Source organism: Dama dama, chromosome 18 (genome assembly GCF_033118175.1).
Source record: "Dama dama isolate Ldn47 chromosome 18, ASM3311817v1, whole genome shotgun sequence".
Taxonomy (NCBI): Eukaryota; Metazoa; Chordata; class Mammalia; order Artiodactyla; family Cervidae; genus Dama; species Dama dama.
Window position 1 is genome coordinate 62,561,945 of NC_083698.1, and position 26,381 is coordinate 62,588,325.

Consider the following 26,381-nt stretch of genomic DNA (forward strand, 5'->3'; position numbering starts at 1 on the left):
AAGAAAATAGAGTAAACAGGATTGAAGACAGGAGGAAATATTTAACCAAGTTCAGGACAAACAATGTTAAAGAGCAAACTCACTGACCTCAGTCAGTGAAATTTTAACTATTTCTGCATTTTGTTTTCCATGCTACAGGGTTTCTTTCTGGGTTTCATTTTCCCAGCAAACCCAAAGAGAGAAGGATACTTGACCTGTTCCAGATGCTTGGCTTCTCTGTGCCTTTGTCTTTATCACTCTTTGCCCATCTCTGTCTCTTTCTTTGTTCTGTGGCCCAAACCCTCTGCTTCATTCTCCCCTAAATCTAACCCCTGCCAGCAGCATCTACATTCAAAACATCACTTCTCAGAAGTGAAATACTGAGACCCCCCCCACCCCAGGAGCATTTGTTGACTATCCTGTTGCATTTCTGTGTTTTGATAATTACCAAACAGATAAACCCCAGCCAGAAAGCTAACATGTGGCCTAACTCCATGATGTGCAATCCCAGCTCCTCCCTGGGAGGGAGGGTCTCTCTGATGAGATTACGACACTCCCAATGGGAAGGGCCTGGGAAAAGAGGGTAGATATAATGGGGAACTGCAGCAGTGGGAGATGCAGCAAGGTTTGCAGCCAGAATGGAGGGCAAGGTGTACACAGGAGAGGACTACAAGACAAAGTTCAACCCCAGGGACTACTTAAAGACCTACTATGCCTTTGATTCAGGCACTGTAGCTGAAAACGAAATCTTGAAATTCCTCCTGAATAATCTCTTCGAAACTTTCTCTCCAGGTGAGTGTCTGGTCTCCATCCCAGGGAGACCACGGGGCTGCACCTTGCAGGAAGGGCTTTTGGGGGCAGGGGACCCATCCTCTGGGACACCGCTCACCTCGGACGCTGAAAAAGCAGCCCAGCTGTGAATCCATGGGGACCGTCGCTGGGTGGCCACTCGGTGGAAACCAAGCACTGGCCTTTGCAGCCCAGGAACCAGGCCTGAATTTCTGACAGTCCGCCTCAGTTTCTTGCCCTGGGAAACAGGAAGGTAACTCCTGGACTGTGGGGCTCATCGACTCATGCTGGTAGGGATAGGAGACAAGAGATATGAACATATTGCTTGCCTCCCCTTCAGTGACCTAAAAGTGGCTTTATGGCCTGGGACCATGAGCCCCCTTGAATATCTGATGAAAGACATGGTATACACACAACACAGAAACACTCCTAACATTTTACACAAAATTAAGAGGGTTCATGGACACCCAAAGCCAAACCACAGAGCTCAGTTTACAAATTTCTGCTCTGAGGTGTCAGGCTAGGGGGACGGGCAGAGATTATCACCCAAGTCTTCCATGCACACAAGGGAAGGCTCAGGTGGAAGACACCAGGGTGGCCAGCCCATGTCAGACCGCACGTCAGTGGCAGCAGAAAATCTCAAGATCAGTTCATGCAGGGCTGTCTTGTGCAGTTGGGCAGGGAGTGCACTGAACAACTAGGGAATTACTCAGTCAATCAACAAATCTTGCCTTATGTAATCAATGCCAAGAAAGGGATATCAAGCAAGGTCCACAGAAATACAGACAAAAGAAAGCTTAAGCCTCACAGAGAAATTTTAGGAGACTCTAGAGGAAGGACTGGGATTAATGCTTGGAAAATGGACTGGTTTCAATGGAGAAGGATGGAGGGAGGAAGCAGGGAGAGAAGGGTGATGTACTTATATTGCTCTTCCCCCAACTCATCACTAGATCCTCTTGCCTTCTGTAATTGGTTGAGCCAGTTTTGAACCCACTGGCTCAGCTCTCATCCTTTATCAGAAGCTCTGTCCTTGCAGCAAGGAAGTGGGAGGGGGGCCTGTGGGGTCACTCTCACCATTGCTTTAAACCCAGAGTCAGAAGACTTGCCAATAAACCAGCCTGTACCAAGAAGCCAATCTGAAAGCTGCCCAGAAGGGCACAACCTGTCCTAACAGGGCTCCAGTAGCAACCCTTGAGGCGGCAGGGGGACCTAGTGTGTGCTAGCCTGTGCCCCACCCTCCTCTCTCACCCTCCTGAGCCCCAGGCATAAGGGCTAGAACTCTCACACAGTCCAAGTACTGCCCAAGGCAGGGTCGGGTCCCCCGAGAGTCACCCTGGGGAAAGGGCACAGCCCGGCATCTCCATCCACCACAACTGGCATGGAGCCAGGTGTCTGCCCCCCACACCTGGAACACGCTACCTCCTGCAGGAGGAGTGGGAGGTGACATCCTGATCGACATCGGCACAGGCCCCACCATCTACCAGCTGCTCTCAGCCTGTGAGGCCTTCCGGGAGATCATCGTGTCAGACTACTTGGAGCTTAACCTCCGGGAGGTAGACAAGTGGCTGAAGAAGGAGCCGGGGGCCTATGACTGGTCCCCAGCCGTGCAATACGTGTGTGAGCTCGAGGGAGACAGGTATCCACAGCCACCATCCTTCTCCCCACCCCCACAGGCCGGAGGCCAAGCCTGCCACCCTGCATCACTGGCTGTCTCCCTCTAGGTTGATCCTAACCCACCTGGGTCTCTGGCCCAGAGCACCTCCCTCCCTTTGAGTGTGTCTCACCTCCAGCCTCAGAGTTGCCTGTGCTCTAAGCTTCGGTAACCTTATTTGCTCTCCATGTTCTGCATCCCATCCATCCTGTGGGACCTATTTCAGTCCCACCTCCTCCTGGAAGCTCCCCTGATTGCTCCAGCACACGCAGATAGATCTCTTTCCTCTCAAAACTAGTGGTTCAGCTTCCACTTTACCTAGTGTTGGAGGGGAACTTGTTATGGGAAGACATGGGCTTCTTGGAATCGCCCACATATATCTCCTCAGCACTGCTACCAAGCCCTAGAGACCAATAGCACTCACCCCCTCCAGGTACTTCCCTGTCCCGTTCACAGAGAGGGAATCCATCAACCAGAGTCCAGGAAACCAAGGCCCAGACGCGGAGAGTGCCTTTGAGGCCACCTTAGAGCAGGACAAAGACCAGACTAAATTCCTGCCCCATCTCTGGTCATGGGGGCCTGACCCAGTTACAGACAGGGGCAGCCTGAAGTGGAACAGGGCCTCACGGTCTCTGAGCACAGGGTCTCTGCATCAACCCAGCCTGGGCTTCATACATTCTTGTCATCATTCACAGAGAGCATTCTGAGAGTCAGGTCACTTCCAGATACTGAGACTAGCACAGTGAATAAAGTCTCTGCCCCACGGAGCTCACATTCTAGTAGGGAGGACAACATCACCAAAGTAGATGGAGGTAGGGATTCAGGGAAAAACAAGTGTTCTAGAGAAGACTCTCCAGCTGACAGGGCCTAGAGAAGTACGGGTGCTATGTTAGGTGGCAGGGTGTCTTACTCACCTTGAGCCATCATACAAGATGTCATAGATCAGCGGCTTGAACAAAGATGCTCTTTTCTCACTTTCTGGAGGCTGGGATCTCAGGATCAGGCCTTGAACTTGGTGAGGGTGCTCTTCCTGGCCTGTAGATGCCGTCTTGCCATGTCCTCTGAAGAAGGAGCAGGAGAGTCAGCTAGCTCTCTAGTCTGTCTTCTTGTAAAAGGCACAAATCCCATCATGAGTGGCCCCACCCTCATAATCTCATTTACCTCTATTTACCTGCCAAAGGCTCCATCACCAAATATATCTACATACATGTTAGGGTTTCAGCATATGAATATGATGGGGATTCAATTCAGTCCCCAGCAGATGGCAAGAGGAGGCCTCTCCTCTAAGAAAGAGCCCTTGGAGCTGCTTCCTGGGAGATGTGAGGGAGAAAGGATGAGACGATTTGGAGAAAGAGTCAGGCAGAGGGGATGGCAAGGGCAAAGGCCCAGCTGTGGGAAAGAGCTGGCTTAAAGAAGGATATTTACAGGGTCAGGGGCTACAGGGAGGAGGAATGGGGATATATTGCATAACGGATGCAGAGTTTCAGCATGGGTGATAACAAGTTTTGGAAGCAGAAAATAGTGATAGTTGCACACATTATGAATGCAATTAAGGCCCCTGGATTCTACAAAGTGACTGAAATGGCAAATTTTTGTTATATGTCTTTTACAACTTAATAATGCAATATGCTAAAATTGAGTTATTCACAAGAAAGACAGAAAAAAGGAGAAAGAGGAAGAAGGAGGAATCAGATGTCAAATGCACTGTCACCTATCAGCTGTGTGGCCTTGAACAAATCACTCAACCTCTGTGTGCCTCAGTTTCCTCATCTATATAATGAGGGAAATATGATCTTCTTCATAGGCCCTTAGGAAGGCCACCCTGGGGGGTGGGGGATGTTGTCCTAATTGTCATTGTCACCTCATTGACCCTCCCTCACAGGAGCAAGTGGCAGGAGAAGGAGGCCCGGCTCCAAAGGATAGTCACGCGGTTACTGACATGCGACGTGAACCAGCCCCGTCCTCTGGGGTCGGCCCAGGTGCCCGCAGTGGACTGCGTGCTGACCCTGCTGGCCCTGGAGTGCGCCTGCCATGACGTGGACGCCTACCGGGCAGCCATCCGGAGCCTGGTCGGCCTACTGAAGCCAGGCGGGCACCTGGTCACCTCGGTGGCCCTGCACTTACAGAACTACATGGTGGGACCCAGTAAGTTCTTTGGCCTCCCACTGGAGAAGGAGACAGTGGAGAAGGCCTTGCAGGAGGCCGGCTGCCAGGTGCTAAAGAGCCAGTACAGCCCTATTAACTACTCAGAGGCCTACTGCATCAACGAGGGCCTCTATTTTGTGGTCGCCCGCAAGGATCCTGGGGCCTGAGTCCAGTCTGGCAGACAGGGCCTGCCCAGACCGGGAAGTCAGGGTCCCAAAGTCTAGTGAGTCTGGAGCCCCCCACTGCAGAGTCAGCCTGCACACCATCCCTTCCATCTTATTACTATGTCCCCAGGTCACAGGTGAAAGGCGAGTTCTCCCTGCCCCCAGCCCAGGTATCCATCCCCCACACCCTTTTCCATTTCATCCTGCACCATAAGTCAGGAAAATAAAGTGGCCCAGCCAGACGCTGTCTTGATTTGGGTCACCCACTCCCCGACGCAGATCTGAAACATGGATTTGAGAGCAGTTTACCTGCGAGAGGATCCCAGGAAACCCGAACAGGAGCGAGGGAAGAAAAGAGGCAGGCAGGCGGGCAGGTAATGAGGGTGGGTCATCAAGTTCGTCAGTACAGTGGCAACAGTTCTTTGGTTGGGAGGCCTCGGAGTCACCCATCCTCAGGAATCTGGGGCTTTGTCACCAGTATCATGATAGAGCCTCAGAGAATGGTCAGCTGAAGCAGGCCAGGCAAGGCAGGGAGTCCGGCTGCCCCTCCACATGACCAAGAATTGGAGCTTTGGGAAGACCTGAGTCACGTCTCTAGAAACACCTTCATGAGGCCACGTGTCTCTCAAGACACTCCCCGTCCACACAACTGGCCAGCTCGCAGCCCGACCAGCTCCTGACCCTGGGCTGACATGTTCTCTCTGGCATGTGGGAGAGTGTTGGCCTTCCACCACCCAAGCCTGGCTCACGTGTGAAGCCCTTAATGCTCTCTGAACTGGGGCAGGAGCCCCTCACAGTGCCCACTGTCCACCGTAGTCCATGCCCCACACAGCAGGACCCCTGAGCAAATGCAGTCAAGCCTCTGGACACAGGACCAGGTCTCAACAGGTAAAAGCCTGTAAGTCCCTCCAGCACCTGGCAGCTGCTTCCCGTCCTGAAGTCACCACGCAGGGCTCCCTGAACCAGTCCAGCCTGCATGTCCTCCCTACACAGACTCGTTCTGTCTCCTCCAGCCCATGTTCCAGCTCTGAACAGCTTCCAGGAGGAAAGGCCAGTGACAGGGAGAAGAGCTGAGCCAGGACGCTTCACCCATTTGCTGGCCTGCTGCTAAAGCCCGGGGTTTTCCCAACTGCTTCCATTGTGTTCTGGGGGTCCCTGAGCCTTGTGGCAGAGGGCAGCAACAGGAAAGTCCTCTTGCTTCCAGCCTCACTTGGGTCTTGGGGTTCAGGCAGCAGAGAAGGGGCGATGCGGTTGCCGTGGCTCGCAATGGCCACCAGAGGGCACTGCAGGGCAGGAAGCAGCTGGCAAAGTGCAGGAAGGACAGATGCCAGGGGCCTCCTTAGGAAAGAAAACTCACCCAGCAGAGAAGCCATGACGCGCATGCTCAGAGGAACCCGAAAACCCTTGGAGAGTGAGCGCCTCCATGAAGCTAGAACTTGCAGTCACTATGGGTCCTGGACCCTGCATTTCAGCTAGGGCCCAGGAGACCAAGGCTTTGCAGAAGAATGTGCATGTGAGTCAGCTGGGAAGCTGGTTAAAGAATGGATTCTGACCCAGTAGGTCCAATGTAGTAGAGCCTGAGATCCTGCCTTCTCAGAATCAAGCCTGAAGCTATCCTAGGCCGCTAATTTGAGGGCCATTATTTTGAGTAGGCAGCAAGGATTGCCTCTTGTTCTGCTTCTCCCTGAATAACAGAACTCCTGGGCGCTCCTTGCGGCTGGCACCCCTAACTTCCTGGTTCCTGTCTCCAGGTGAGAGAGGGAGAAGCCTAGCACTCTTCCCGGAAGACACCCCCACCCCTTCTGCCTTCTCTTACCCTGGGTGTGGTGGGCTCTCCTTCCTCTGCTCCTTGATGACCTTCCCCCACAGATGGAACCCCTCAGGGTATGAACTGAGGGAGCCTCCGACTCCTTGCTCAGCAGTTCCCTGTCTGGCCTGACAGATTCTGCCGCTCCTGATGCTGGTGTGTGTTTCAAACTACATGCCTGCCCCAGCCAGCTCTTCATGGCTCTTGACCTTCCCTCCATCCCCACCCCTACATCACCTGCCCTCCTCTGAGCTCCTACAAACCAGAGGGCACAGGGTGGTTTCACTTGAGGCCCAAAGATGCAAAGTGACTTCCACAAAGGGTCTGCCCTCCAACACTGCCAGCTCTGGACCCTCAAAGATGACTGGGTAGGGACTGGGGTTTGGGTCTCACCCTGGATATACATGAGAGTCACCCAGGGAGCTGGAACCTTTGGGCAGCCTGGGCCTTCCCCAGACCAACTATATCAGAAGTTCCAGTTTGGGGGTAGGGACCCAGGAAGCAGTATTTCATCACATTCCCCTGGGGATCCGAGTGTGTAAACCCAGTGGAGAACTACTCACCTGGGCCAATGCTTCTGAAATGCTCTTTTGCTCATGAACCATCAGGGCTCTGATAAAAACCAGAGTCAGAGTCCATAGGTCTGAGGTGGGCTGAGAATTTGCATTTCTAACCTGTCCCCAGGTGATACCTCTGCGGCTGAGCCCAGAGCCAGTCTGGGAAACAAGACTACACAGAAGGGGACCACCTCTCAGCCTCCAGCCTGGGCACACACTAGTTGGGGGGAGTTTAGTTCAGCTGCTCAGTCATGTCCAACTCTTTGCGACTCCATGGACTGCAGCACGCCAGGCTTCCCTGTCCACCATCAACTCCCAGAGTTTGCTCAAACTCATGTCCATCAAGTCAGCGATGCCATCCAAGCAGCTCATCCTCTTTTGGCCTCTTCTCCTCCTGCCTTCAGTCTTTCCCAGCATCAGGGCCTTTTCTCATGAGTCAGCCCTTCACTCAGGTGGCCAAAGTATTGGAGCTTCAGCTTCAGCAATCAGTCCTTCCAATGAATATTCAGGATTGATTTCCTTTAGGATTGACTGGTTTGATCTCCTCGCAGTCCAAGAGACTCTCAAGAGTCTTCTCCAACACCACACTTCAAAAGCATCAAATCTTTGGTGTTCAGCTTTCTTTATGGTCCAACTCTCACATCCATACTTGACTTCTGGAAAAACCATGGCTTTGACTAGACAGATCTCTTTTGGCAAAGCGATGTCTCTGTTTTTTAATATGCTGTTTAGGTTTGGGGGAGATGTACCAAAGAATAGGGCTTCCCTGGTGGCTCATATGGTAAAGAATCCACCTGCAATGCAGGAGACCTAAATTCAATCCCTGGGTTGGGAAGACCCCTTGGAGGAGGGCATGGCAAGCCACTCCAGTATTCTTGCCTGGAGAATCCCCATGAACAGAGGAGCCTGGAAGGCTACAGTCCATGGTGTCACAAAGAGTTGGACAGGACTGTGTGATTAAGTACAGACCACACAAGCCAAGGAACATTTAATAAAGTGGTCCAAGTGCAAAGCAATGACTTCTGATGGACCACCATATCCTTCAGACCTGGGGTCTTGAATGAGTCATAAAAACCTCCTGAATCACCAAAGATGAATCTTTCTGCACAGCCTCTATTAAGTCCTTAGGAGCATCATTCCTTCTAGAAGCTCATCCACAGACCAGCTGTGTGCATTTTAGCCTTACCTACTCTCTGCCCTCCCGACTACAGTGTCTAGCTGCCTTCACTTCCCTGACCTCAGCCCCTCTAACTCAGCAGATCCAAAGGCAGAGGCCCCATTCCCCATCCTTGTTCCTCTCTCACATCCCCACCCTAGTGAGGACACTTCTGGCCATGCCCTCACCCATCCCAACCTCCTTCCTCTCACCCTTGGTCATCACTCTGGCTCACCTGGACCTCTTGATATTACCTCCTAAACATCTCTTCACATCCACTCAACTGCTCTGATCCCTGTCACTGCCTGAATCCAGCTGTATTATCCTCGCGTCAATTCTGCCATGGTTTCTGGACCAGTCCTACCTTCATATCTGCAATTTTGTGTCTGTTTCATCTTTTCTACCAGCCAAAGAACTCCATGGAGCACAGAGGGCATGCACACAGGAGGCATTTGATAAGTGATGTCTGCCTGAAAGAAAGAGTCAGGGGCCCTGGTGTACAGTCTTAGTTCTGTTCACTCACTCACTGATATTTGGCAAGAACTTTCTTCCCCCTAGCATCACTCCCCTCTTTGAAATGGTACCCAAAGCTGCTTAAACATCAGTTCTGAGATCCCTGTGAGTGGGCTGTCATACTCTGTATCTTATTCATCCCCCAGTAGCCAAAGGGGTCAGCTGAGTTTCCCAGGAGAAAACAGCCATGGGGTTTCCTCTCTCCCTCTCTCCTCACTGCCATCCAAGCCTGTCCCTGAACGTGGACATCCCAGTCTGAGAAAGGTCAGGGTTCCCACACCCCTGGACTCTGGCAACAGGATGGGCATCCCAGGGAACGTGTTAGAAATTCAGATGCTCAGGTCCCAGCTCAGACCTGCAGGAGCAGAGCTGCACTTTAACAAGATCCCTGCAAAGCACTGCTATAGACATGCAGAGCTGAAGGCAAGACACGGAGGGAGAGGCGGGCCGTGGAGGGGGAGCAGGGCTCCTTCCCAGTAGTCTCCTCTCCAGCCCTCCTCACACTCACACCTCAGCTCAAGGGTGGGGTTGCTGCCCACCCCCCATGGAGCACAGGTTCCCTCCTCACCCCTCCATCCCCACCACATCACCTGTCCCTTCATTGCACCTATCATTCTGCTTCTGTGTCCCTCGCTTCCCTCCCTGGAGAGGACATTCATTTCCCTGCAGCTCACCCAGTGCCCACCACGCAGTATGAATGCACAAGTATTGCTGAGTAAAGGCCTTGCCTGAGTGAAAGTGACTATTATTGGTGCTGCCACCCTCACCCTCTGATCTTCAAAGCTGCTAAAGCCATCTAATCCAGCAGTTTTGTCTCATTCCCTCTACACGTCAAGTGGGCCCCAGTCCAACAACTTGGTGTTCAGGCAGAAGATTGAGATATCAAAAAGTGTGTGCATGAGCGGGGAAGACTGCACAGCTGACCAACAATCTTCCCTTCCCAGCAGACAATCTGTCTCATCAAATGACTTTGCTTTTCCTCCCACTGAGAGGACAAGTCCATTTCTCACCATCACCACCCCCCTCCCAGTCTGACTCAGTCACATCTCTTGGTTTGGTGGATACAACATCAGCAAATACAATGCCAGGAGGGGCTTGAAAAAAACTTGCACATGAGGCTTGTTCCATCTCTTGCTCCTTGGTACTTACCCAAGAACTTGAAAATGTATGTGCAAACCAGCATCTGCACACAGAGGTATACACCAGCTTTATTAATAATTGTCAAAACTCAGAAGCAATCAAGATGTCCTGTAGGTTAAAGAATAAATAAACTGCTCCATCTAATAAAATAATAATATGAGGTGCTAAAAAATAATGATCTGTTAAGCCCTAAAAGTCATGGAGGAACCTTAAACAATGTTACTGAGTGCAAAATGCTCATTGGAAAGGCTACATACCACCCGATTCCAACTCTACATGACTTCCTGGAAAAGGCAAAACTATGGAGATAGTAAAAGGATCAGCTTTTGCAGAGGTGGGGGAAAGGAGGCATTAATAGGGTGAGCACAGAAGATATTTAGGACAGTGAAACTGCCCTGTATGACCCTGTAATGGTGGATATGTGCTTTTATATGCAGTTGTCAACACCCACAGAATGTACCCCAAGAGTAACCCAATGCAAACTGTGGCCTTTGAGTGGTAATGACACACCAGTGTAGATTCACTGATGGCAGCAAGCGTGCCTGTCTAGCAGGGGCTGTTGATAGCAGGGAGGCTGAGCAGGGATGGAGGGCTATGGGAACCCTCTCGATTTTCTCTTCAGTTTCACTGTGGACATAAAACTGTGCTAAACAATAAAGTCCTTTTTTAAAACAATGTGCTCTACACCGAAGCTTGTTTCCTATCTGGCTGCTCTGGGGAACCCTGCAGTTTGGAGCATGTGCAAAAGCCCGGTGGCCTCTGGGTCCTGGTGGCCATGCCGTTGCCATTGCCCCAGCCAATATGGAGCAACCGCCAGACACGTGCGTGAGGGCCTCTCAGAACGTCCGCCCTGCCAAGGTGCCAGCTGAACGCGGAGTAGCCAAACCCGCCCTGGCCAGGAGCCCTGAGCAGCCAAAGCACAGGATCACCAAATAATATAAATGTTTCTTGTTTTTGGTCTCTGGTTTTGGGAGAAGTTGTTATCACAAAAAACATAGCTGAAACACGGAGTTTTCAGTTCATGATGGCAGACATCAGAAGGTGTCTGGGGAAGCAGGAAGGGCTCAGGAGGCAGGAATCTTCCATGGAGGAGGGTGATGGGGGCTTGACACAAGGAAAGACAGGCATTCTTCTGCTGAGGAGGCTGGCGGGGGGAGTGCGTGCATGGGTGTGGGAGAAGGGAGTGAGCTCCACATCACGAGGGGCTATGTAAGCAGAGTTTGAGGGCTCCTGCAGGAAGGAAAGAGGGGCCCCAGCAGCCCAGCACCCAGGGGGAGCTTAGTCTAGAGGAAGTACCTTCTGGCCCTCCCTTTAGTCCCCAGACTGAAGGTGAAAGTCTGGCATGAGTGTGGCTGGCTGCCCTGAGAGGCGGCCCAGCGAGGGTGAGCACCAGGAGAGAGGGGAAAGAGCTGGGGCCCCTGGGAGGATCATCAAGGACTCCTGCAGGAGCTGGTGTGGGCATGGGGGGTTTCCACAGGTAGACGAGGGGTTAAGGCCTGGAGGTGGGGCGGTGGGGAGGGGGCTGATCATCCTGGCAAAGAGATTGGTATGATCTAAGGCAGGGGGTAGATGGGCAGGAGTGTGGTGCCCAGATCAGAAAGCCTGGGTGGCTGGTGGGTGTTAACTCACCAGATAAGAAGATGGAGAAGCAGGAAAGGTCTGAATACATAGGGTCTGGCATGTCAGGATGCCTGACGCCCCTTCCTTGGGAAGGGGAGGGCCAGCAGCAAAGGACAGTGCTTCTCCATGGCTATGGTGGAGGTGGGGGTCAGAGGCTTTCCCAGAAGGACCAGGGTTGGAAATCCTTACTCTGCAGACGTAGCCATGCCCGCTGGACAGGCCAGCCTGGATGGGAACCACAGGGTTACAGAAGGTCAGGGAGCACATCTGTAATGAAGGGAGAAATCCATTTCCCACTGTTTGTAGACTACCTGAAGTGCGGAAAATTAAACAAGGAGCTTCTCTTTGTAATGATAACTTCTGGATCTGAGAAAGAGGTCCGCTGTCAATTCTGCCAGTAGTAAATTACACTCCCGCCTCTCCCCTCACCGATTTATAGTCCCTTTTTAGACCTCAAAAAGCAGAACTGCCTGTTTTTCTTTAAATATCACAAAGAAGGAAATCTTTTCCACTGTGGCAGCAAAGGCAGGAAGCTTCTGAAATCCATTAAGAGAGCCCAGCATTTGGTTTTCAGACAGTAAATAACCCCCTCACACCTGCACTGCGGTGCTGGGGGTGGGGTGGGGGAGGGGGAACAGAATCCCAGAGTGTTTGGGAGAGGCCACCATGGATGGAACCCGCCTGCTGTCAGCCTTCCCAAGAGCTGGCGGGAAAGGGGAGTCCCAGTGCAGCCAGGCCCCTGAAGGCCTTGGAGTCAATTACCCAATCTCAGGGAAAACTGGGATTCCAGAAGAGGGGGAGCAACCTTTGGGCTTGAAGCTGAATGGTGACCCGGTGCCCTGGAGCTGGGAAGCCTGGATTCCAGGCACAGCTGAGCCTGTCGTCAGCTCTGTGGCCTTGAGTGTAGTGGGTCGCCCCTTTCCTGATGTGAGGTGGTGGAGGGAACGTGTTGCATGGGCTCCTTCTCCATGTCATTTTGGTGGCGCACCAGAATAAAGGCAAGGGGCCTGGTGGGGCACAGAGGGATCCACTGGAGGGCGGCCAGGGAGGGTCTCGGTGACCTTCACGTCAGGAGGTGAGGGAGGGAGCCAGGCAGGGTCCAGGCAGAGGGAAGAGCGGGGGTAATGACCCTGAGAGGGGAGAGTGAGCGGCTGGCAAGTTCCAGGTGCAGAGTTATGCAGGTGCATGCATGTGCGTGTGTGTGTGTTTGCATGTGTGTGCAGGCATCTGTGTGTTGTTCACACAAGGGTCTGTGTTAGTGCACACAGGGGATACAAGCCTGCAGACCTGGGTGAGAATGGTATGGGGTTTATGCAGGGCTCTGCATTTCTGTGTGTGTGTGTGTGTGTGTGTGCAGGCATCTGTGTGCTGTTCACGGGAGGATCTGTGTTTGTGCACACAGGGGACACATGCCTGCAGTCCTGGGTGTGAATGGTATGCTGCTCGTGCAGGTCTGTGTGCGTGTGTATGTGTGTGTGCGTGTGAATGTGTGCTTGTGAATGGAGAGCCTAGAGGGCCTCTGTAAGGCCCAGGCCCTTCCTCTCAGTGAGGTGAGAGTCATTTCTGGCACTTGAGCAGAGGCGTGACAGGATCAGACTTGGCTTTCAAGGCCCACTGAGGGGGCCGTCTCTGCCTGGGCCCCTGGCGGCCTCCCCAAGGCCACTCCCACCCAGGCCTAGGACTAGGCTAAGCGGTGCCTCCAAGCTCTGCTCACTAGGCAGGAAGCAGGGGCTGTGAGGAGAGGGGCGGGGGTGCAGCAGAGATGGGGCAGGGTGAGGATGTTGGCATCAATCTGGGCAAGTAATTGGAGAAGAAAAGCCCACATCTCCCTGGGTCAGGGCTGCAGCTCAGAGGGCCTTGTAAATAATGCTCTGAGTAATTACAAAGAGGTTGTATCCCCCTCCTCCTGCCTCTGGAGAGGGATGTTCACCTGCAAATAATTAAAACTGAAACCAGCATCTGTATGACTCCCACACTCAGACTCTGTGTGAACCACTGGGACCCCGGAAGATGCCTAGGCACCAGGAGCGGTTCAACTCAGCTGCTCAGCTCAGCCCTGGTGGGCATCCCAGCTTCTGACTCCAGAGTCTGGCTGCCCTGGGCTTACTATTTCTGAGCCCAGAGCACTGTCCACAGGATGGGCGAGGGGGAATGGGGATCACTAGGCACCCTCCACATTGAAACGGGTTTCTGGTGGGGCAGGGTGGGCCCAGTGCCCTCTGACTTGCTAAGGGGCCTCCACTGACCATTTGGGGGCAAGAAGACTCTGGCTGAGAGACTGCGGGAAGGGCTGTTGGTGTTGATAGAACAGGCCTTCAAAAAGAATAGCAAAAGGCTATGCAAATCAAGTTAGAATTATATCATGTAACTGAAAAATAGCAACAGGCTTCGGGGTGGCTGAGAAGTCAGCTGAAGTCCTAAATCAAGTGCCAAGTTCCCACGTGGCGGCAATATTCCTCAGGGAAGGGGGCTGTCTGGTGAGCCTTAATTGGAGTCCTGGCACCAGGTGGGCCTGACAGAGGCCGTGGGATCTGGGCCCCCACCTTGGAGCTGGTCCCTGTGGTCACTGCCCCAGGCCCACCAATGGCAGTGGTCTGGCCCAACTGCTGGTTAACCTGCCCCAAGACACCTTGTAGGTGGGAGAGGCCCGGGGGGCTCTTGGAACCTAGAAGGTCAAGCTCTACCTACCAGGCGGATGTGTCCCACCTCTCCCACAGGCTCTCCAGGTGATGGTTCACCTTGATGAAAACCAGGGCACTCATTTTGTCCTGGCAGAGGCCCAGGGAGGTGAAATGGGATCTCCCCCTACTCCTCTGCCTCTGTCTCTGTCTCTCTTTCTGACACAGACACTCACACACACACACACACACTGGAAAGACGACATGCCTCCCTCCCGGCTCAGAGCTCTAGCCACCTTGCTGCACACAGCCTGCACGCAGAGCACTCTATCTCCCAGAATCTGTGACCTCCCCAGTCCCGCAGCCAAAACCAACTCCCGGCACCCAATGAATTCACTCTTCCCAGACATTGAACTCCCAGGTAGAGCAGCAGGGATGCGCTGAGGCCTTCCTGAAATCATGAAAGGGAGTCAGATCAAGCATTCTGAGTGGGGGGGGGCTGCAGAAGCAGATTTATCCCCTTTCCATCTGCTTAAAGCAACAGAACCCTCGAGAACTCTGTGCCCCTGCCAGGGAGCTGGAATCTGATCAGATGGAGGTATTCTCCCTCTACCTGCCCTGGGGAGGATTATCTGGGCAAACTTTGCTTTCAAGTCTTTGTTGGCAGTGATGGTGGTGGTAGTAGTAATAGTTATCAGTTATGAAGCACGTACTGTGTGCCAGGCACTGACTTCCTCTTACCTGTGACCTTCTACTTGAGCTAGGTGCCATTGCTTGGATTTTACGGTCAAGGCTACTGAAAGTGGGTGAAACCAAGAAACTGGCGGAAACCCACCCAGCTGGTGAGTGACATGATACATGAGAAGGTGACCCCTGTGCCATCCTGCCCCAGCCCTTGCTCTCTGGTCTTCCCTCCTCTCCTTCATGTCACCCCATAGCACCTACCTCCATGTGACTTACTATGACTTGATTTAATCATGTTTGTGGCCTGCCTCCCACCACAGAGTCTCATATCCACAAAGGTAGCGATTCTCATACTTCTGTTCCCCAGGGCTACAACGGTGCCTGGCACAGAATAGGCACTCGAAACATAGTATCTGAATGAATAAACAAGATGCTACTATTATACTATCATTAAAACATACACAAATCTCTCTGTATTATTTCCTACAGCTGTGTGTGAATCTACAAAATAAAAAGTTTTACATTTAAAAAAAAAGTGTATCCAAAAGGAAAAGAAAAAATTTTTTTTAATTTAAAAAAAAGAATGAAAACAAAACTGTCTCCAAATCTCTTCACAAAATTCACCTAAGATCAGAGATTTCAGGTAGCAAACTCTAATGTGTTTTGCAAATGGGCAAGTCTGGGGCCCTGGTTTGAAAGTATGCTGGGTATGTCCCTCACCCTCATCTTCTGCCTTCTTTGTGACAAACTGTAGGGTAGATGTTGAGACCTATTCACTCCTTGGAGATTAGGAAGCTGAAGGTGACAAGCCTTTTCCCAAGGGGGTCCTGGCAGGAAGTGACGGGGTCTAGGAGTAGATTCAAGGCCAGCGTCCAAAGCCAAAATGAAGACTCACTCCAAATTTATGGTCTCCTCATCACACGACGCAGTCTAGCAGGGTCCTTGGCTGTGCTGCTCAAACTAGCTTGCCCAGGAATCACCCGAGGATCCCTCTAGATGCAGTTTGTGGTTCTTGAGATTCTACATCTATAGTAATCCCAGATGATTCTCAGGAGAACTGTTCCTACCTCCCTTTGGACATCTGTCTCCTTTCAACATGGATCACAGGGATCTGGGGCACAGGCAGGAAGGCCTGGAACAATCTGGTAATTCCACAAATTGAATCACGTGTTCTGTTTATGAATGCCAACACTTTTCAAATGATTTGGGCAAACAGAGGCTTCTCAACCTTTTGGGGGGCCCTGGTTTTGTTTACTTTTATCCTCAGAAAAATAAAGGATTGATTAAGAAAATAGAGTAAACAGGATTGAAGACAGGAGGAAATATTTAACCAAGTTCAGGACAAACAATTTTAAAGAGCAAATTCACTGACCTTGGTTAGTGAAATTTTAGCCATTTCTGCATCCTATTTGCCACCCTACAGGGTTTTCCTTTCTGGGTTTCATTTTCCCAGCAAACCCAAAGAGAGAAGGATACTTGACCTATTACAGATGCTTGGCCTTTCTGTGCCTTTGTCTTTGTCACTCTTTGCCATCTGTGTCTCTCTCTTTGTTCTGTGGCCCAGACCCTCTTCTTCATTCTCCCCCAGATCTAACCCCTGCCAGCAGCATCTACATTCAAAACATCACCTCTCAGAAGCGAAATACGGAGACCCCCCTGCACTGCCCAGAAGCACTTGTTGACCATCCTGTTGTATTTCTGTGTTTTGATAATTACCAAACAGGTAAACCCCAGCCAGAAACTGAGGCACCAACAGGAACTAAGGAAGCAAAGAAGGCAGGCAAGTGGGTAAGTCATGAAGATGGGTCACCAAGGCCATCACCATGGTGGGGACTGGAATCACCTGTCAGGAAGTCACCTATCCTCAGGGAGCTGGGACATTTATTCAGCGACACCCAGAGGGCTGGTCCAGGGGTACCACATTAACTGCACAGCATTTTCAGCCTGTCAATTCTTGGGTTTAAGGAGAAGACAGGATCAGGCAAAGACCTAAAGGGCTGGTCCCAGGAAGTTGGGTGCAGGCCGAGAGGATGGGGAAAAGCCTCCAAGAGCATGTGCCGCTCACACACACACACCATTAACTGAGGTGTGGGACCGGTTCTGGGCAGTCTGGCCCTTCAGCTGGAGGAACAGAACTGCAGCTTCTTAAAGGACAAAAGCATCCATAAGAACTGGATGATTTCTAGGAGAAACTCCTATTACCTTTGGGTGGGAAAACTGACATGCAGGAGGAAAGGTGACTGGTCCCCGGTGGCTCATGGAATCCCAGAGTCAGAACTGGCACCAAGGTCCAGGTGAGGATGGGCCTGGGTGGGAGATGGAGCTGCTAGGAGTGGGCACAGGTGGGACCTGGAAGGCCCAAGGGGAGCAGGGGTCTTCAATCAGCCCACGGACACTGTGCCCCGTATTTTTTCTGCTTGAAGTCATCCCATCAGCCCAGCGAGGAAAACCAAAGGTGCTCCCCCAGAGTATCTGTGAGGTGAGGTTACTAGGGACCAAGAAGGTGATGGAGCCTCAGGGAGTTGTCATCTGAACCAGGGGAGGTAGAGCAGGGAGTCCGGCTGCCCCTCCACATGACCAAGAATTGGAGCTTTGGGAAGACCTGAGTCACGTCTCTAGAAACACCTTCATGAGGCCACGTGTCTCTCAAGACACTCCCCGTCCACACAACTGGCCAGCTCGCAGCCCGACCAGCTCCTGACCCTGGGCTGACATGTTCTCTCTGGCATGTGGGAGAGTGTTGGCCTTCCACCACCCAAGCCTGGCTCACGTGTGAAGCCCTTAATGCTCTCTGAACTGGGGCAGGAGCCCCTCACAGTGCCCACTGTCCACCGTAGTCCATGCCCCACACAGCAGGACCCCTGAGCAAATGCAGTCAAGCCTCTGGACACAGGACCAGGTCTCAACAGGTAAAAGCCTGTAAGTCCCTCCAGCACCTGGCAGCTGCTTCCCGTCCTGAAGTCACCACGCAGGGCTCCCTGAACCAGTCCAGCCTGCATGTCCTCCCTACACAGACTCGTTCTGTCTCCTCCAGCCCATGTTCCAGCTCTGAACAGCTTCCAGGAGGAAAGGCCAGTGACAGGGAGAAGAGCTGAGCCAGGACGCTTCACCCATTTGCTGGCCTGCTGCTAAAGCCCGGGGTTTTCCCAACTGCTTCCATTGTGTTCTGGGGGTCCCTGAGCCTTGTGGCAGAGGGCAGCAACAGGAAAGTCCTCTTGCTTCCAACCTCAGTTGGGTCTTGGGGTTCAGGCAGCAGAGAAGGGGCGATGCGGTTGCCATGGCTCGCAATGGCCACCAGAGGGCACTGCAGGGCAGGAAGCAGCTGGCAAAGTGCAGGAAGGACAGATGCCAGGGGCCTCCTTAGGAAAGAAAACTCACCCAGCAGAGAAGCCGTGACGCGCATGCTCAGAGGAACCCGAAAACCCTTGGAGAGTGAGCGCCTCCATGAAGCTAGAACTTGCAGTCACTATGGGTCCTGGACCCTGCATTTCAGCTAGGGCCCAGGAGACCAAGGCTTTGCAGAAGAATGTGCATGTGAGTCAGCTGGGAAGCTGGTTAAAGAATGGATTCTGACCCAGTAGGTCCAATGTAGTAGAGCCTGAGATCCTGCCTTCTCAGAATCAAGCCTGAAGCTATCCTAGGCCGCTAATTTGAGGGCCATTATTTTGAGTAGGCAGCAAGGATTGCCTCTTGTTCTGCTTCTCCCTGAATAACAGAACTCCTGGGCGCTCCTTGCGGCTGGCACCCCTAACTTCCTGGTTCCTGTCTCCAGGTGAGAGAGGGAGAAGCCTAGCACTCTTCCCGGAAGACACCCCCACCCCTTCTGCCTTCTCTTACCCTGGGTGTGGTGGGCTCTCCTTCCTCTGCTCCTTGATGACCTTCCCCCACAGATGGAACCCCTCAGGGTATGAACTGAGGGAGCCTCCGACTCCTTGCTCAGCAGTTCCCTGTCTGGCCTGACAGATTCTGCCGCTCCTGATGCTGGTGTGTGTTTCAAACTACATGCCTGCCCCAGCCAGCTCTTCATGGCTCTTGACCTTCCCTCCATCCCCACCCCTACATCACCTGCCCTCCTCTGAGCTCCTACAAACCAGAGGGCACAGGGTGGTTTCACTTGAGGCCCAAAGATGCAAAGTGACTTCCACAAAGGGTCTGCCCTCCAACACTGCCAGCTCTGGACCCTCAAAGATGACTGGGTAGGGACTGGGGTTTGGGTCTCACCCTGGATATACATGAGAGTCACCCAGGGAGCTGGAACCTTTGGGCAGCCTGGGCCTTCCCCAGACCAACTATATCAGAAGTTCCAGTTTGGGGGTAGGGACCCAGGAAGCAGTATTTCATCACATTCCCCTGGGGATCCGAGTGTGTAAACCCAGTGGAGAACTACTCACCTGGGCCAATGCTTCTGAAATGCTCTTTTGCTCATGAACCATCAGGGCTCTGATAAAAACCAGAGTCAGAGTCCATAGGTCTGAGGTGGGCTGAGAATTTGCATTTCTAACCTGTCCCCAGGTGATACCTCTGCGGCTGAGCCCAGAGCCAGTCTGGGAAACAAGACTACACAGAAGGGGACCACCTCTCAGCCTCCAGCCTGGGCACACACTAGTTGGGGGGAGTTTAGTTCAGCTGCTCAGTCATGTCCAACTCTTTGCGACTCCATGGACTGCAGCACGCCAGGCTTCCCTGTCCACCATCAACTCCCAGAGTTTGCTCAAACTCATGTCCATCAAGTCAGCGATGCCATCCAAGCAGCTCATCCTCTTTTGGCCTCTTCTCCTCCTGCCTTCAGTCTTTCCCAGCATCAGGGCCTTTTCTCATGAGTCAGCCCTTCACTCAGGTGGCCAAAGTATTGGAGCTTCAGCTTCAGCAATCAGTCCTTCCAATGAATATTCAGGATTGATTTCCTTTAGGATTGACTGGTTTGATCTCCTCGCAGTCCAAGAGACTCTCAAGAGTCTTCTCCAACACCACACTTCAAAAGCATCAAATCTTTGGTGTTCAGCTTTCTTTATGGTCCAACTCTCACATCCATACTTGACTTCTGGAAAAACCATGGCTTTGACTAGACAGATCTCTTTTGGCAAAGCGATGTCTCTGTTTTTTAATATGCTGTTTAGGTTTGGGGGAGATGTACCAAAGAATAGGGCTTCCCTGGTGGCTCATATGGTAAAGAATCCACCTGCAATGCAGGAGACCTAAATTCAATCCCTGGGTTGGGAAGACCCCTTGGAGGAGGGCATGGCAAGCCACTCCAGTATTCTTGCCTGGAGAATCCCCATGAACAGAGGAGCCTGGAAGGCTACAGTCCATGGTGTCACAAAGAGTTGGACAGGACTGTGTGATTAAGTACAGACCACACAAGCCAAGGAACATTTAATAAAGTGGTCCAAGTGCAAAGCAATGACTTCTGATGGACCACCATATCCTTCAGACCTGGGGTCTTGAATGAGTCATAAAAACCTCCTGAATCACCAAAGATGAATCTTTCTGCACAGCCTCTATTAAGTCCTTAGGAGCATCATTCCTTCTAGAAGCTCATCCACAGACCAGCTGTGTGCATTTTAGCCTTACCTACTCTCTGCCCTCCCGACTACAGTGTCTAGCTGCCTTCACTTCCCTGACCTCAGCCCCTCTAACTCAGCAGATCCAAAGGCAGAGGCCCCATTCCCCATCCTTGTTCCTCTCTCACATCCCCACCCTAGTGAGGACACTTCTGGCCATGCCCTCACCCATCCCAACCTCCTTCCTCTCACCCTTGGTCATCACTCTGGCTCACCTGGACCTCTTGATATTACCTCCTAAACATCTCTTCACATCCACTCAACTGCTCTGATCCCTGTCACTGCCTGAATCCAGCTGTATTATCCTCGCGTCAATTCTGCCATGGTTTCTGGACCAGTCCTACCTTCATATCTGCAATTTTGTGTCTGTTTCATCTTTTCTACCAGCCAAAGAACTCCATGGAGCACAGAGGGCATGCACACAGGAGGCATTTGATAAGTGATGTCTGCCTGAAAGAAAGAGTCAGGGGCCCTGGTGTACAGTCTTAGTTCTGTTCACTCACTCACTGATATTTGGCAAGAACTTTCTTCCCCCTAGCATCACTCCCCTCTTTGAAATGGTACCCAAAGCTGCTTAAACATCAGTTCTGAGATCCCTGTGAGTGGGCTGTCATACTCTGTATCTTATTCATCCCCCAGTAGCCAAAGGGGTCAGCTGAGTTTCCCAGGAGAAAACAGCCATGGGGTTTCCTCTCTCCCTCTCTCCTCACTGCCATCCAAGCCTGTCCCTGAACGTGGACATCCCAGTCTGAGAAAGGTCAGGGTTCCCACACCCCTGGACTCTGGCAACAGGATGGGCATCCCAGGGAACGTGTTAGAAATTCAGATGCTCAGGTCCCAGCTCAGACCTGCAGGAGGAGAGCTGCACTTTAACAAGATCCCTGCAAAGCACTGCTATAGACATGCAGAGCTGAAGGCAAGACACGGAGGGAGAGGCGGGCCGTGGAGGGGGAGCAGGGCTCCTTCCCAGTAGTCTCCTCTCCAGCCCTCCTCACACTCACACCTCAGCTCAAGGGTGGGGTTGCTGCCCACCCCCCATGGAGCACAGGTTCCCTCCTCACCCCTCCATCCCCACCACATCACCTGTCCCTTCATTGCACCTATCATTCTGCTTCTGTGTCCCTCGCTTCCCTCCCTGGAGAGGACATTCATTTCCCTGCAGCTCACCCAGTGCCCACCACGCAGTATGAATGCACAAGTATTGCTGAGTAAAGGCCTTGCCTGAGTGAAAGTGACTATTATTGGTGCTGCCACCCTCACCCTCTGATCTTCAAAGCTGCTAAAGCCATCTAATCCAGCAGTTTTGTCTCATTCCCTCTACACGTCAAGTGGGCCCCAGTCCAACAACTTGGTGTTCAGGCAGAAGATTGAGATATCAAAAAGTGTGTGCATGAGCGGGGAAGACTGCACAGCTGACCAACAATCTTCCCTTCCCAGCAGACAATCTGTCTCATCAAATGACTTTGCTTTTCCTCCCACTGAGAGGACAAGTCCATTTCTCACCATCACCACCCCCCTCCCAGTCTGACTCAGTCACATCTCTTGGTTTGGTGGATACAACATCAGCAAATACAATGCCAGGAGGGGCTTGAAAAAAACTTGCACATGAGGCTTGTTCCATCTCTTGCTCCTTGGTACTTACCCAAGAACTTGAAAATGTATGTGCAAACCAGCATCTGCACACAGAGGTATACACCAGCTTTATTAATAATTGTCAAAACTCAGAAGCAATCAAGATGTCCTGTAGGTTAAAGAATAAATAAACTGCTCCATCTAATAAAATAATAATATGAGGTGCTAAAAAATAATGATCTGTTAAGCCCTAAAAGTCATGGAGGAACCTTAAACAATGTTACTGAGTGCAAAATGCTCATTGGAAAGGCTACATACCACCCGATTCCAACTCTACATGACTTCCTGGAAAAGGCAAAACTATGGAGATAGTAAAAGGATCAGCTTTTGCAGAGGTGGGGGAAAGGAGGCATTAATAGGGTGAGCACAGAAGATATTTAGGACAGTGAAACTGCCCTGTATGACCCTGTAATGGTGGATATGTGCTTTTATATGCAGTTGTCAACACCCACAGAATGTACCCCAAGAGTAACCCAATGCAAACTGTGGCCTTTGAGTGGTAATGACACACCAGTGTAGATTCACTGATGGCAGCAAGCGTGCCTGTCTAGCAGGGGCTGTTGATAGCAGGGAGGCTGAGCAGGGATGGAGGGCTATGGGAACCCTCTCGATTTTCTCTTCAGTTTCACTGTGGACATAAAACTGTGCTAAACAATAAAGTCCTTTTTTAAAACAATGTGCTCTACACCGAAGCTTGTTTCCTATCTGGCTGCTCTGGGGAACCCTGCAGTTTGGAGCATGTGCAAAAGCCCGGTGGCCTCTGGGTCCTGGTGGCCATGCCGTTGCCATTGCCCCAGCCAATATGGAGCAACCGCCAGACACGTGCGTGAGGGCCTCTCAGAACGTCCGCCCTGCCAAGGTGCCAGCTGAACGCGGAGTAGCCAAACCCGCCCTGGCCAGGAGCCCTGAGCAGCCAAAGCACAGGATCACCAAATAATATAAATGTTTCTTGTTTTTGGTCTCTGGTTTTGGGAGAAGTTGTTATCACAAAAAACATAGCTGAAACACGGAGTTTTCAGTTCATGATGGCAGACATCAGAAGGTGTCTGGGGAAGCAGGAAGGGCTCAGGAGGCAGGAATCTTCCATGGAGGAGGGTGATGGGGGCTTGACACAAGGAAAGACAGGCATTCTTCTGCTGAGGAGGCTGGCGGGGGGAGTGCGTGCATGGGTGTGGGAGAAGGGAGTGAGCTCCACATCACGAGGGGCTATGTAAGCAGAGTTTGAGGGCTCCTGCAGGAAGGAAAGAGGGGCCCCAGCAGCCCAGCACCCAGGGGGAGCTTAGTCTAGAGGAAGTACCTTCTGGCCCTCCCTTTAGTCCCCAGACTGAAGGTGAAAGTCTGGCATGAGTGTGGCTGGCTGCCCTGAGAGGCGGCCCAGCGAGGGTGAGCACCAGGAGAGAGGGGAAAGAGCTGGGGCCCCTGGGAGGGTCATCAAGGACTCCTGCAGGAGCTGGTGTGGGCATGGGGGGTTTCCACAGGTAGACGAGGGGTTAAGGCCTGGAGGTGGGGCGGTGGGGAGGGGGCTGATCATCCTGGCAAAGAGATTGGTATGATCTAAGGCAGGGGGTAGATGGGCAGGAGTGTGGTGCCCAGATCAGAAAGCCTGGGTGGCTGGTGGGTGTTAACTCACCAGATAAGAAGATGGAGAAGCAGGAAAGGTCTGAATACATAGGGTCTGGCATGTCAGGATGCCTGACGCCCCTTCCTTGGGAAGGGGAGGGCCAGCAGCAAAGGACAGTGCTTCTCCATGGCTATGGTGGAGGTGGGGGTCAGAGGCTTTCCCAGAAGGACCAGGGTTGGAAATCCTTACTCTGCAGACGTAGCCATGCCCGCTGGACAGGCCAGCCTGGATGGGAACCACAGGGTTACAGAAGGTCAGGGAGCACATCTGTAATGAAGGGAGAAATCCATTTCCCACTGTTTGTAGACTACCTGAAGTGCGGAAAATTAAACAAGGAGCTTCTCTTTGTAATGATAACTTCTGGATCTGAGAAAGAGGTCCGCTGTCAATTCTGCCAGTAGTAAATTACACTCCCGCCTCTCCCCTCACCGATTTATAGTCCCTTTTTAGACCTCAAAAAGCAGAACTGCCTGTTTTTCTTTAAATATCACAAAGAAGGAAATCTTTTCCACTGTGGCAGCAAAGGCAGGAAGCTTCTGAAATCCATTAAGAGAGCCCAGCATTTGGTTTTCAGACAGTAAATAACCCCCTCACACCTGCACTGCGGTGCTGGGGGTGGGGTGGGGGAGGGGGAACAGAATCCCAGAGTGTTTGGGAGAGGCCACCATGGATGGAACCCGCCTGCTGTCAGCCTTCCCAAGAGCTGGCGGGAAAGGGGAGTCCCAGTGCAGCCAGGCCCCTGAAGGCCTTGGAGTCAATTACCCAATCTCAGGGAAAACTGGGATTCCAGAAGAGGGGGAGCAACCTTTGGGCTTGAAGCTGAATGGTGACCCGGTGCCCTGGAGCTGGGAAGCCTGGATTCCAGGCACAGCTGAGCCTGTCGTCAGCTCTGTGGCCTTGAGTGTAGTGGGTCGCCCCTTTCCTGATGTGAGGTGGTGGAGGGAACGTGTTGCATGGGCTCCTTCTCCATGTCATTTTGGTGGCGCACCAGAATAAAGGCAAGGGGCCTGGTGGGGCACAGAGGGATCCACTGGAGGGCGGCCAGGGAGGGTCTCGGTGACCTTCACGTCAGGAGGTGAGGGAGGGAGCCAGGCAGGGTCCAGGCAGAGGGAAGAGCGGGGGTAATGACCCTGAGAGGGGAGAGTGAGCGGCTGGCAAGTTCCAGGTGCAGAGTTATGCAGGTGCATGCATGTGCGTGTGTGTGTGTTTGCATGTGTGTGCAGGCATCTGTGTGTTGTTCACACAAGGGTCTGTGTTAGTGCACACAGGGGATACAAGCCTGCAGACCTGGGTGAGAATGGTATGGGGTTTATGCAGGGCTCTGCATTTCTGTGTGTGTGTGTGTGTGTGTGTGCAGGCATCTGTGTGCTGTTCACGGGAGGATCTGTGTTTGTGCACACAGGGGACACATGCCTGCAGTCCTGGGTGTGAATGGTATGCTGCTCGTGCAGGTCTGTGTGCGTGTGTATGTGTGTGTGCGTGTGAATGTGTGCTTGTGAATGGAGAGCCTAGAGGGCCTCTGTAAGGCCCAGGCCCTTCCTCTCAGTGAGGTGAGAGTCATTTCTGGCACTTGAGCAGAGGCGTGACAGGATCAGACTTGGCTTTCAAGGCCCACTGAGGGGGCCGTCTCTGCCTGGGCCCCTGGCGGCCTCCCCAAGGCCACTCCCACCCAGGCCTAGGACTAGGCTAAGCGGTGCCTCCAAGCTCTGCTCACTAGGCAGGAAGCAGGGGCTGTGAGGAGAGGGGCGGGGGTGCAGCAGAGATGGGGCAGGGTGAGGATGTTGGCATCAATCTGGGCAAGTAATTGGAGAAGAAAAGCCCACATCTCCCTGGGTCAGGGCTGCAGCTCAGAGGGCCTTGTAAATAATGCTCTGAGTAATTACAAAGAGGTTGTATCCCCCTCCTCCTGCCTCTGGAGAGGGATGTTCACCTGCAAATAATTAAAACTGAAACCAGCATCTGTATGACTCCCACACTCAGACTCTGTGTGAACCACTGGGACCCCGGAAGATGCCTAGGCACCAGGAGCGGTTCAACTCAGCTGCTCAGCTCAGCCCTGGTGGGCATCCCAGCTTCTGACTCCAGAGTCTGGCTGCCCTGGGCTTACTATTTCTGAGCCCAGAGCACTGTCCACAGGATGGGCGAGGGGGAATGGGGATCACTAGGCACCCTCCACATTGAAACGGGTTTCTGGTGGGGCAGGGTGGGCCCAGTGCCCTCTGACTTGCTAAGGGGCCTCCACTGACCATTTGGGGGCAAGAAGACTCTGGCTGAGAGACTGCGGGAAGGGCTGTTGGTGTTGATAGAACAGGCCTTCAAAAAGAATAGCAAAAGGCTATGCAAATCAAGTTAGAATTATATCATGTAACTGAAAAATAGCAACAGGCTTCGGGGTGGCTGAGAAGTCAGCTGAAGTCCTAAATCAAGTGCCAAGTTCCCACGTGGCGGCAATATTCCTCAGGGAAGGGGGCTGTCTGGTGAGCCTTAATTGGAGTCCTGGCACCAGGTGGGCCTGACAGAGGCCGTGGGATCTGGGCCCCCACCTTGGAGCTGGTCCCTGTGGTCACTGCCCCAGGCCCACCAATGGCAGTGGTCTGGCCCAACTGCTGGTTAACCTGCCCCAAGACACCTTGTAGGTGGGAGAGGCCCGGGGGGCTCTTGGAACCTAGAAGGTCAAGCTCTACCTACCAGGCGGATGTGTCCCACCTCTCCCACAGGCTCTCCAGGTGATGGTTCACCTTGAT

General features: G+C 52.5%; 1 protein-coding gene across 1 annotated transcript; it reads left to right on the plus strand.

Annotated features, from left to right (window-relative positions):
• Positions 1 to 617: 617 nt before the first annotated feature.
• On the plus strand, positions 618 to 4,731 carry INMT (indolethylamine N-methyltransferase). Its single transcript, XM_061166359.1, has 3 exons — positions 618 to 771; positions 2,197 to 2,404; positions 4,302 to 4,731. Exons 1-3 carry the CDS (start codon positions 618 to 620, stop codon positions 4,729 to 4,731), a joined length of 792 nt encoding a protein of 263 aa, XP_061022342.1.
• The last annotated feature ends 21,650 nt before the right edge of the window (positions 4,732 to 26,381 follow it).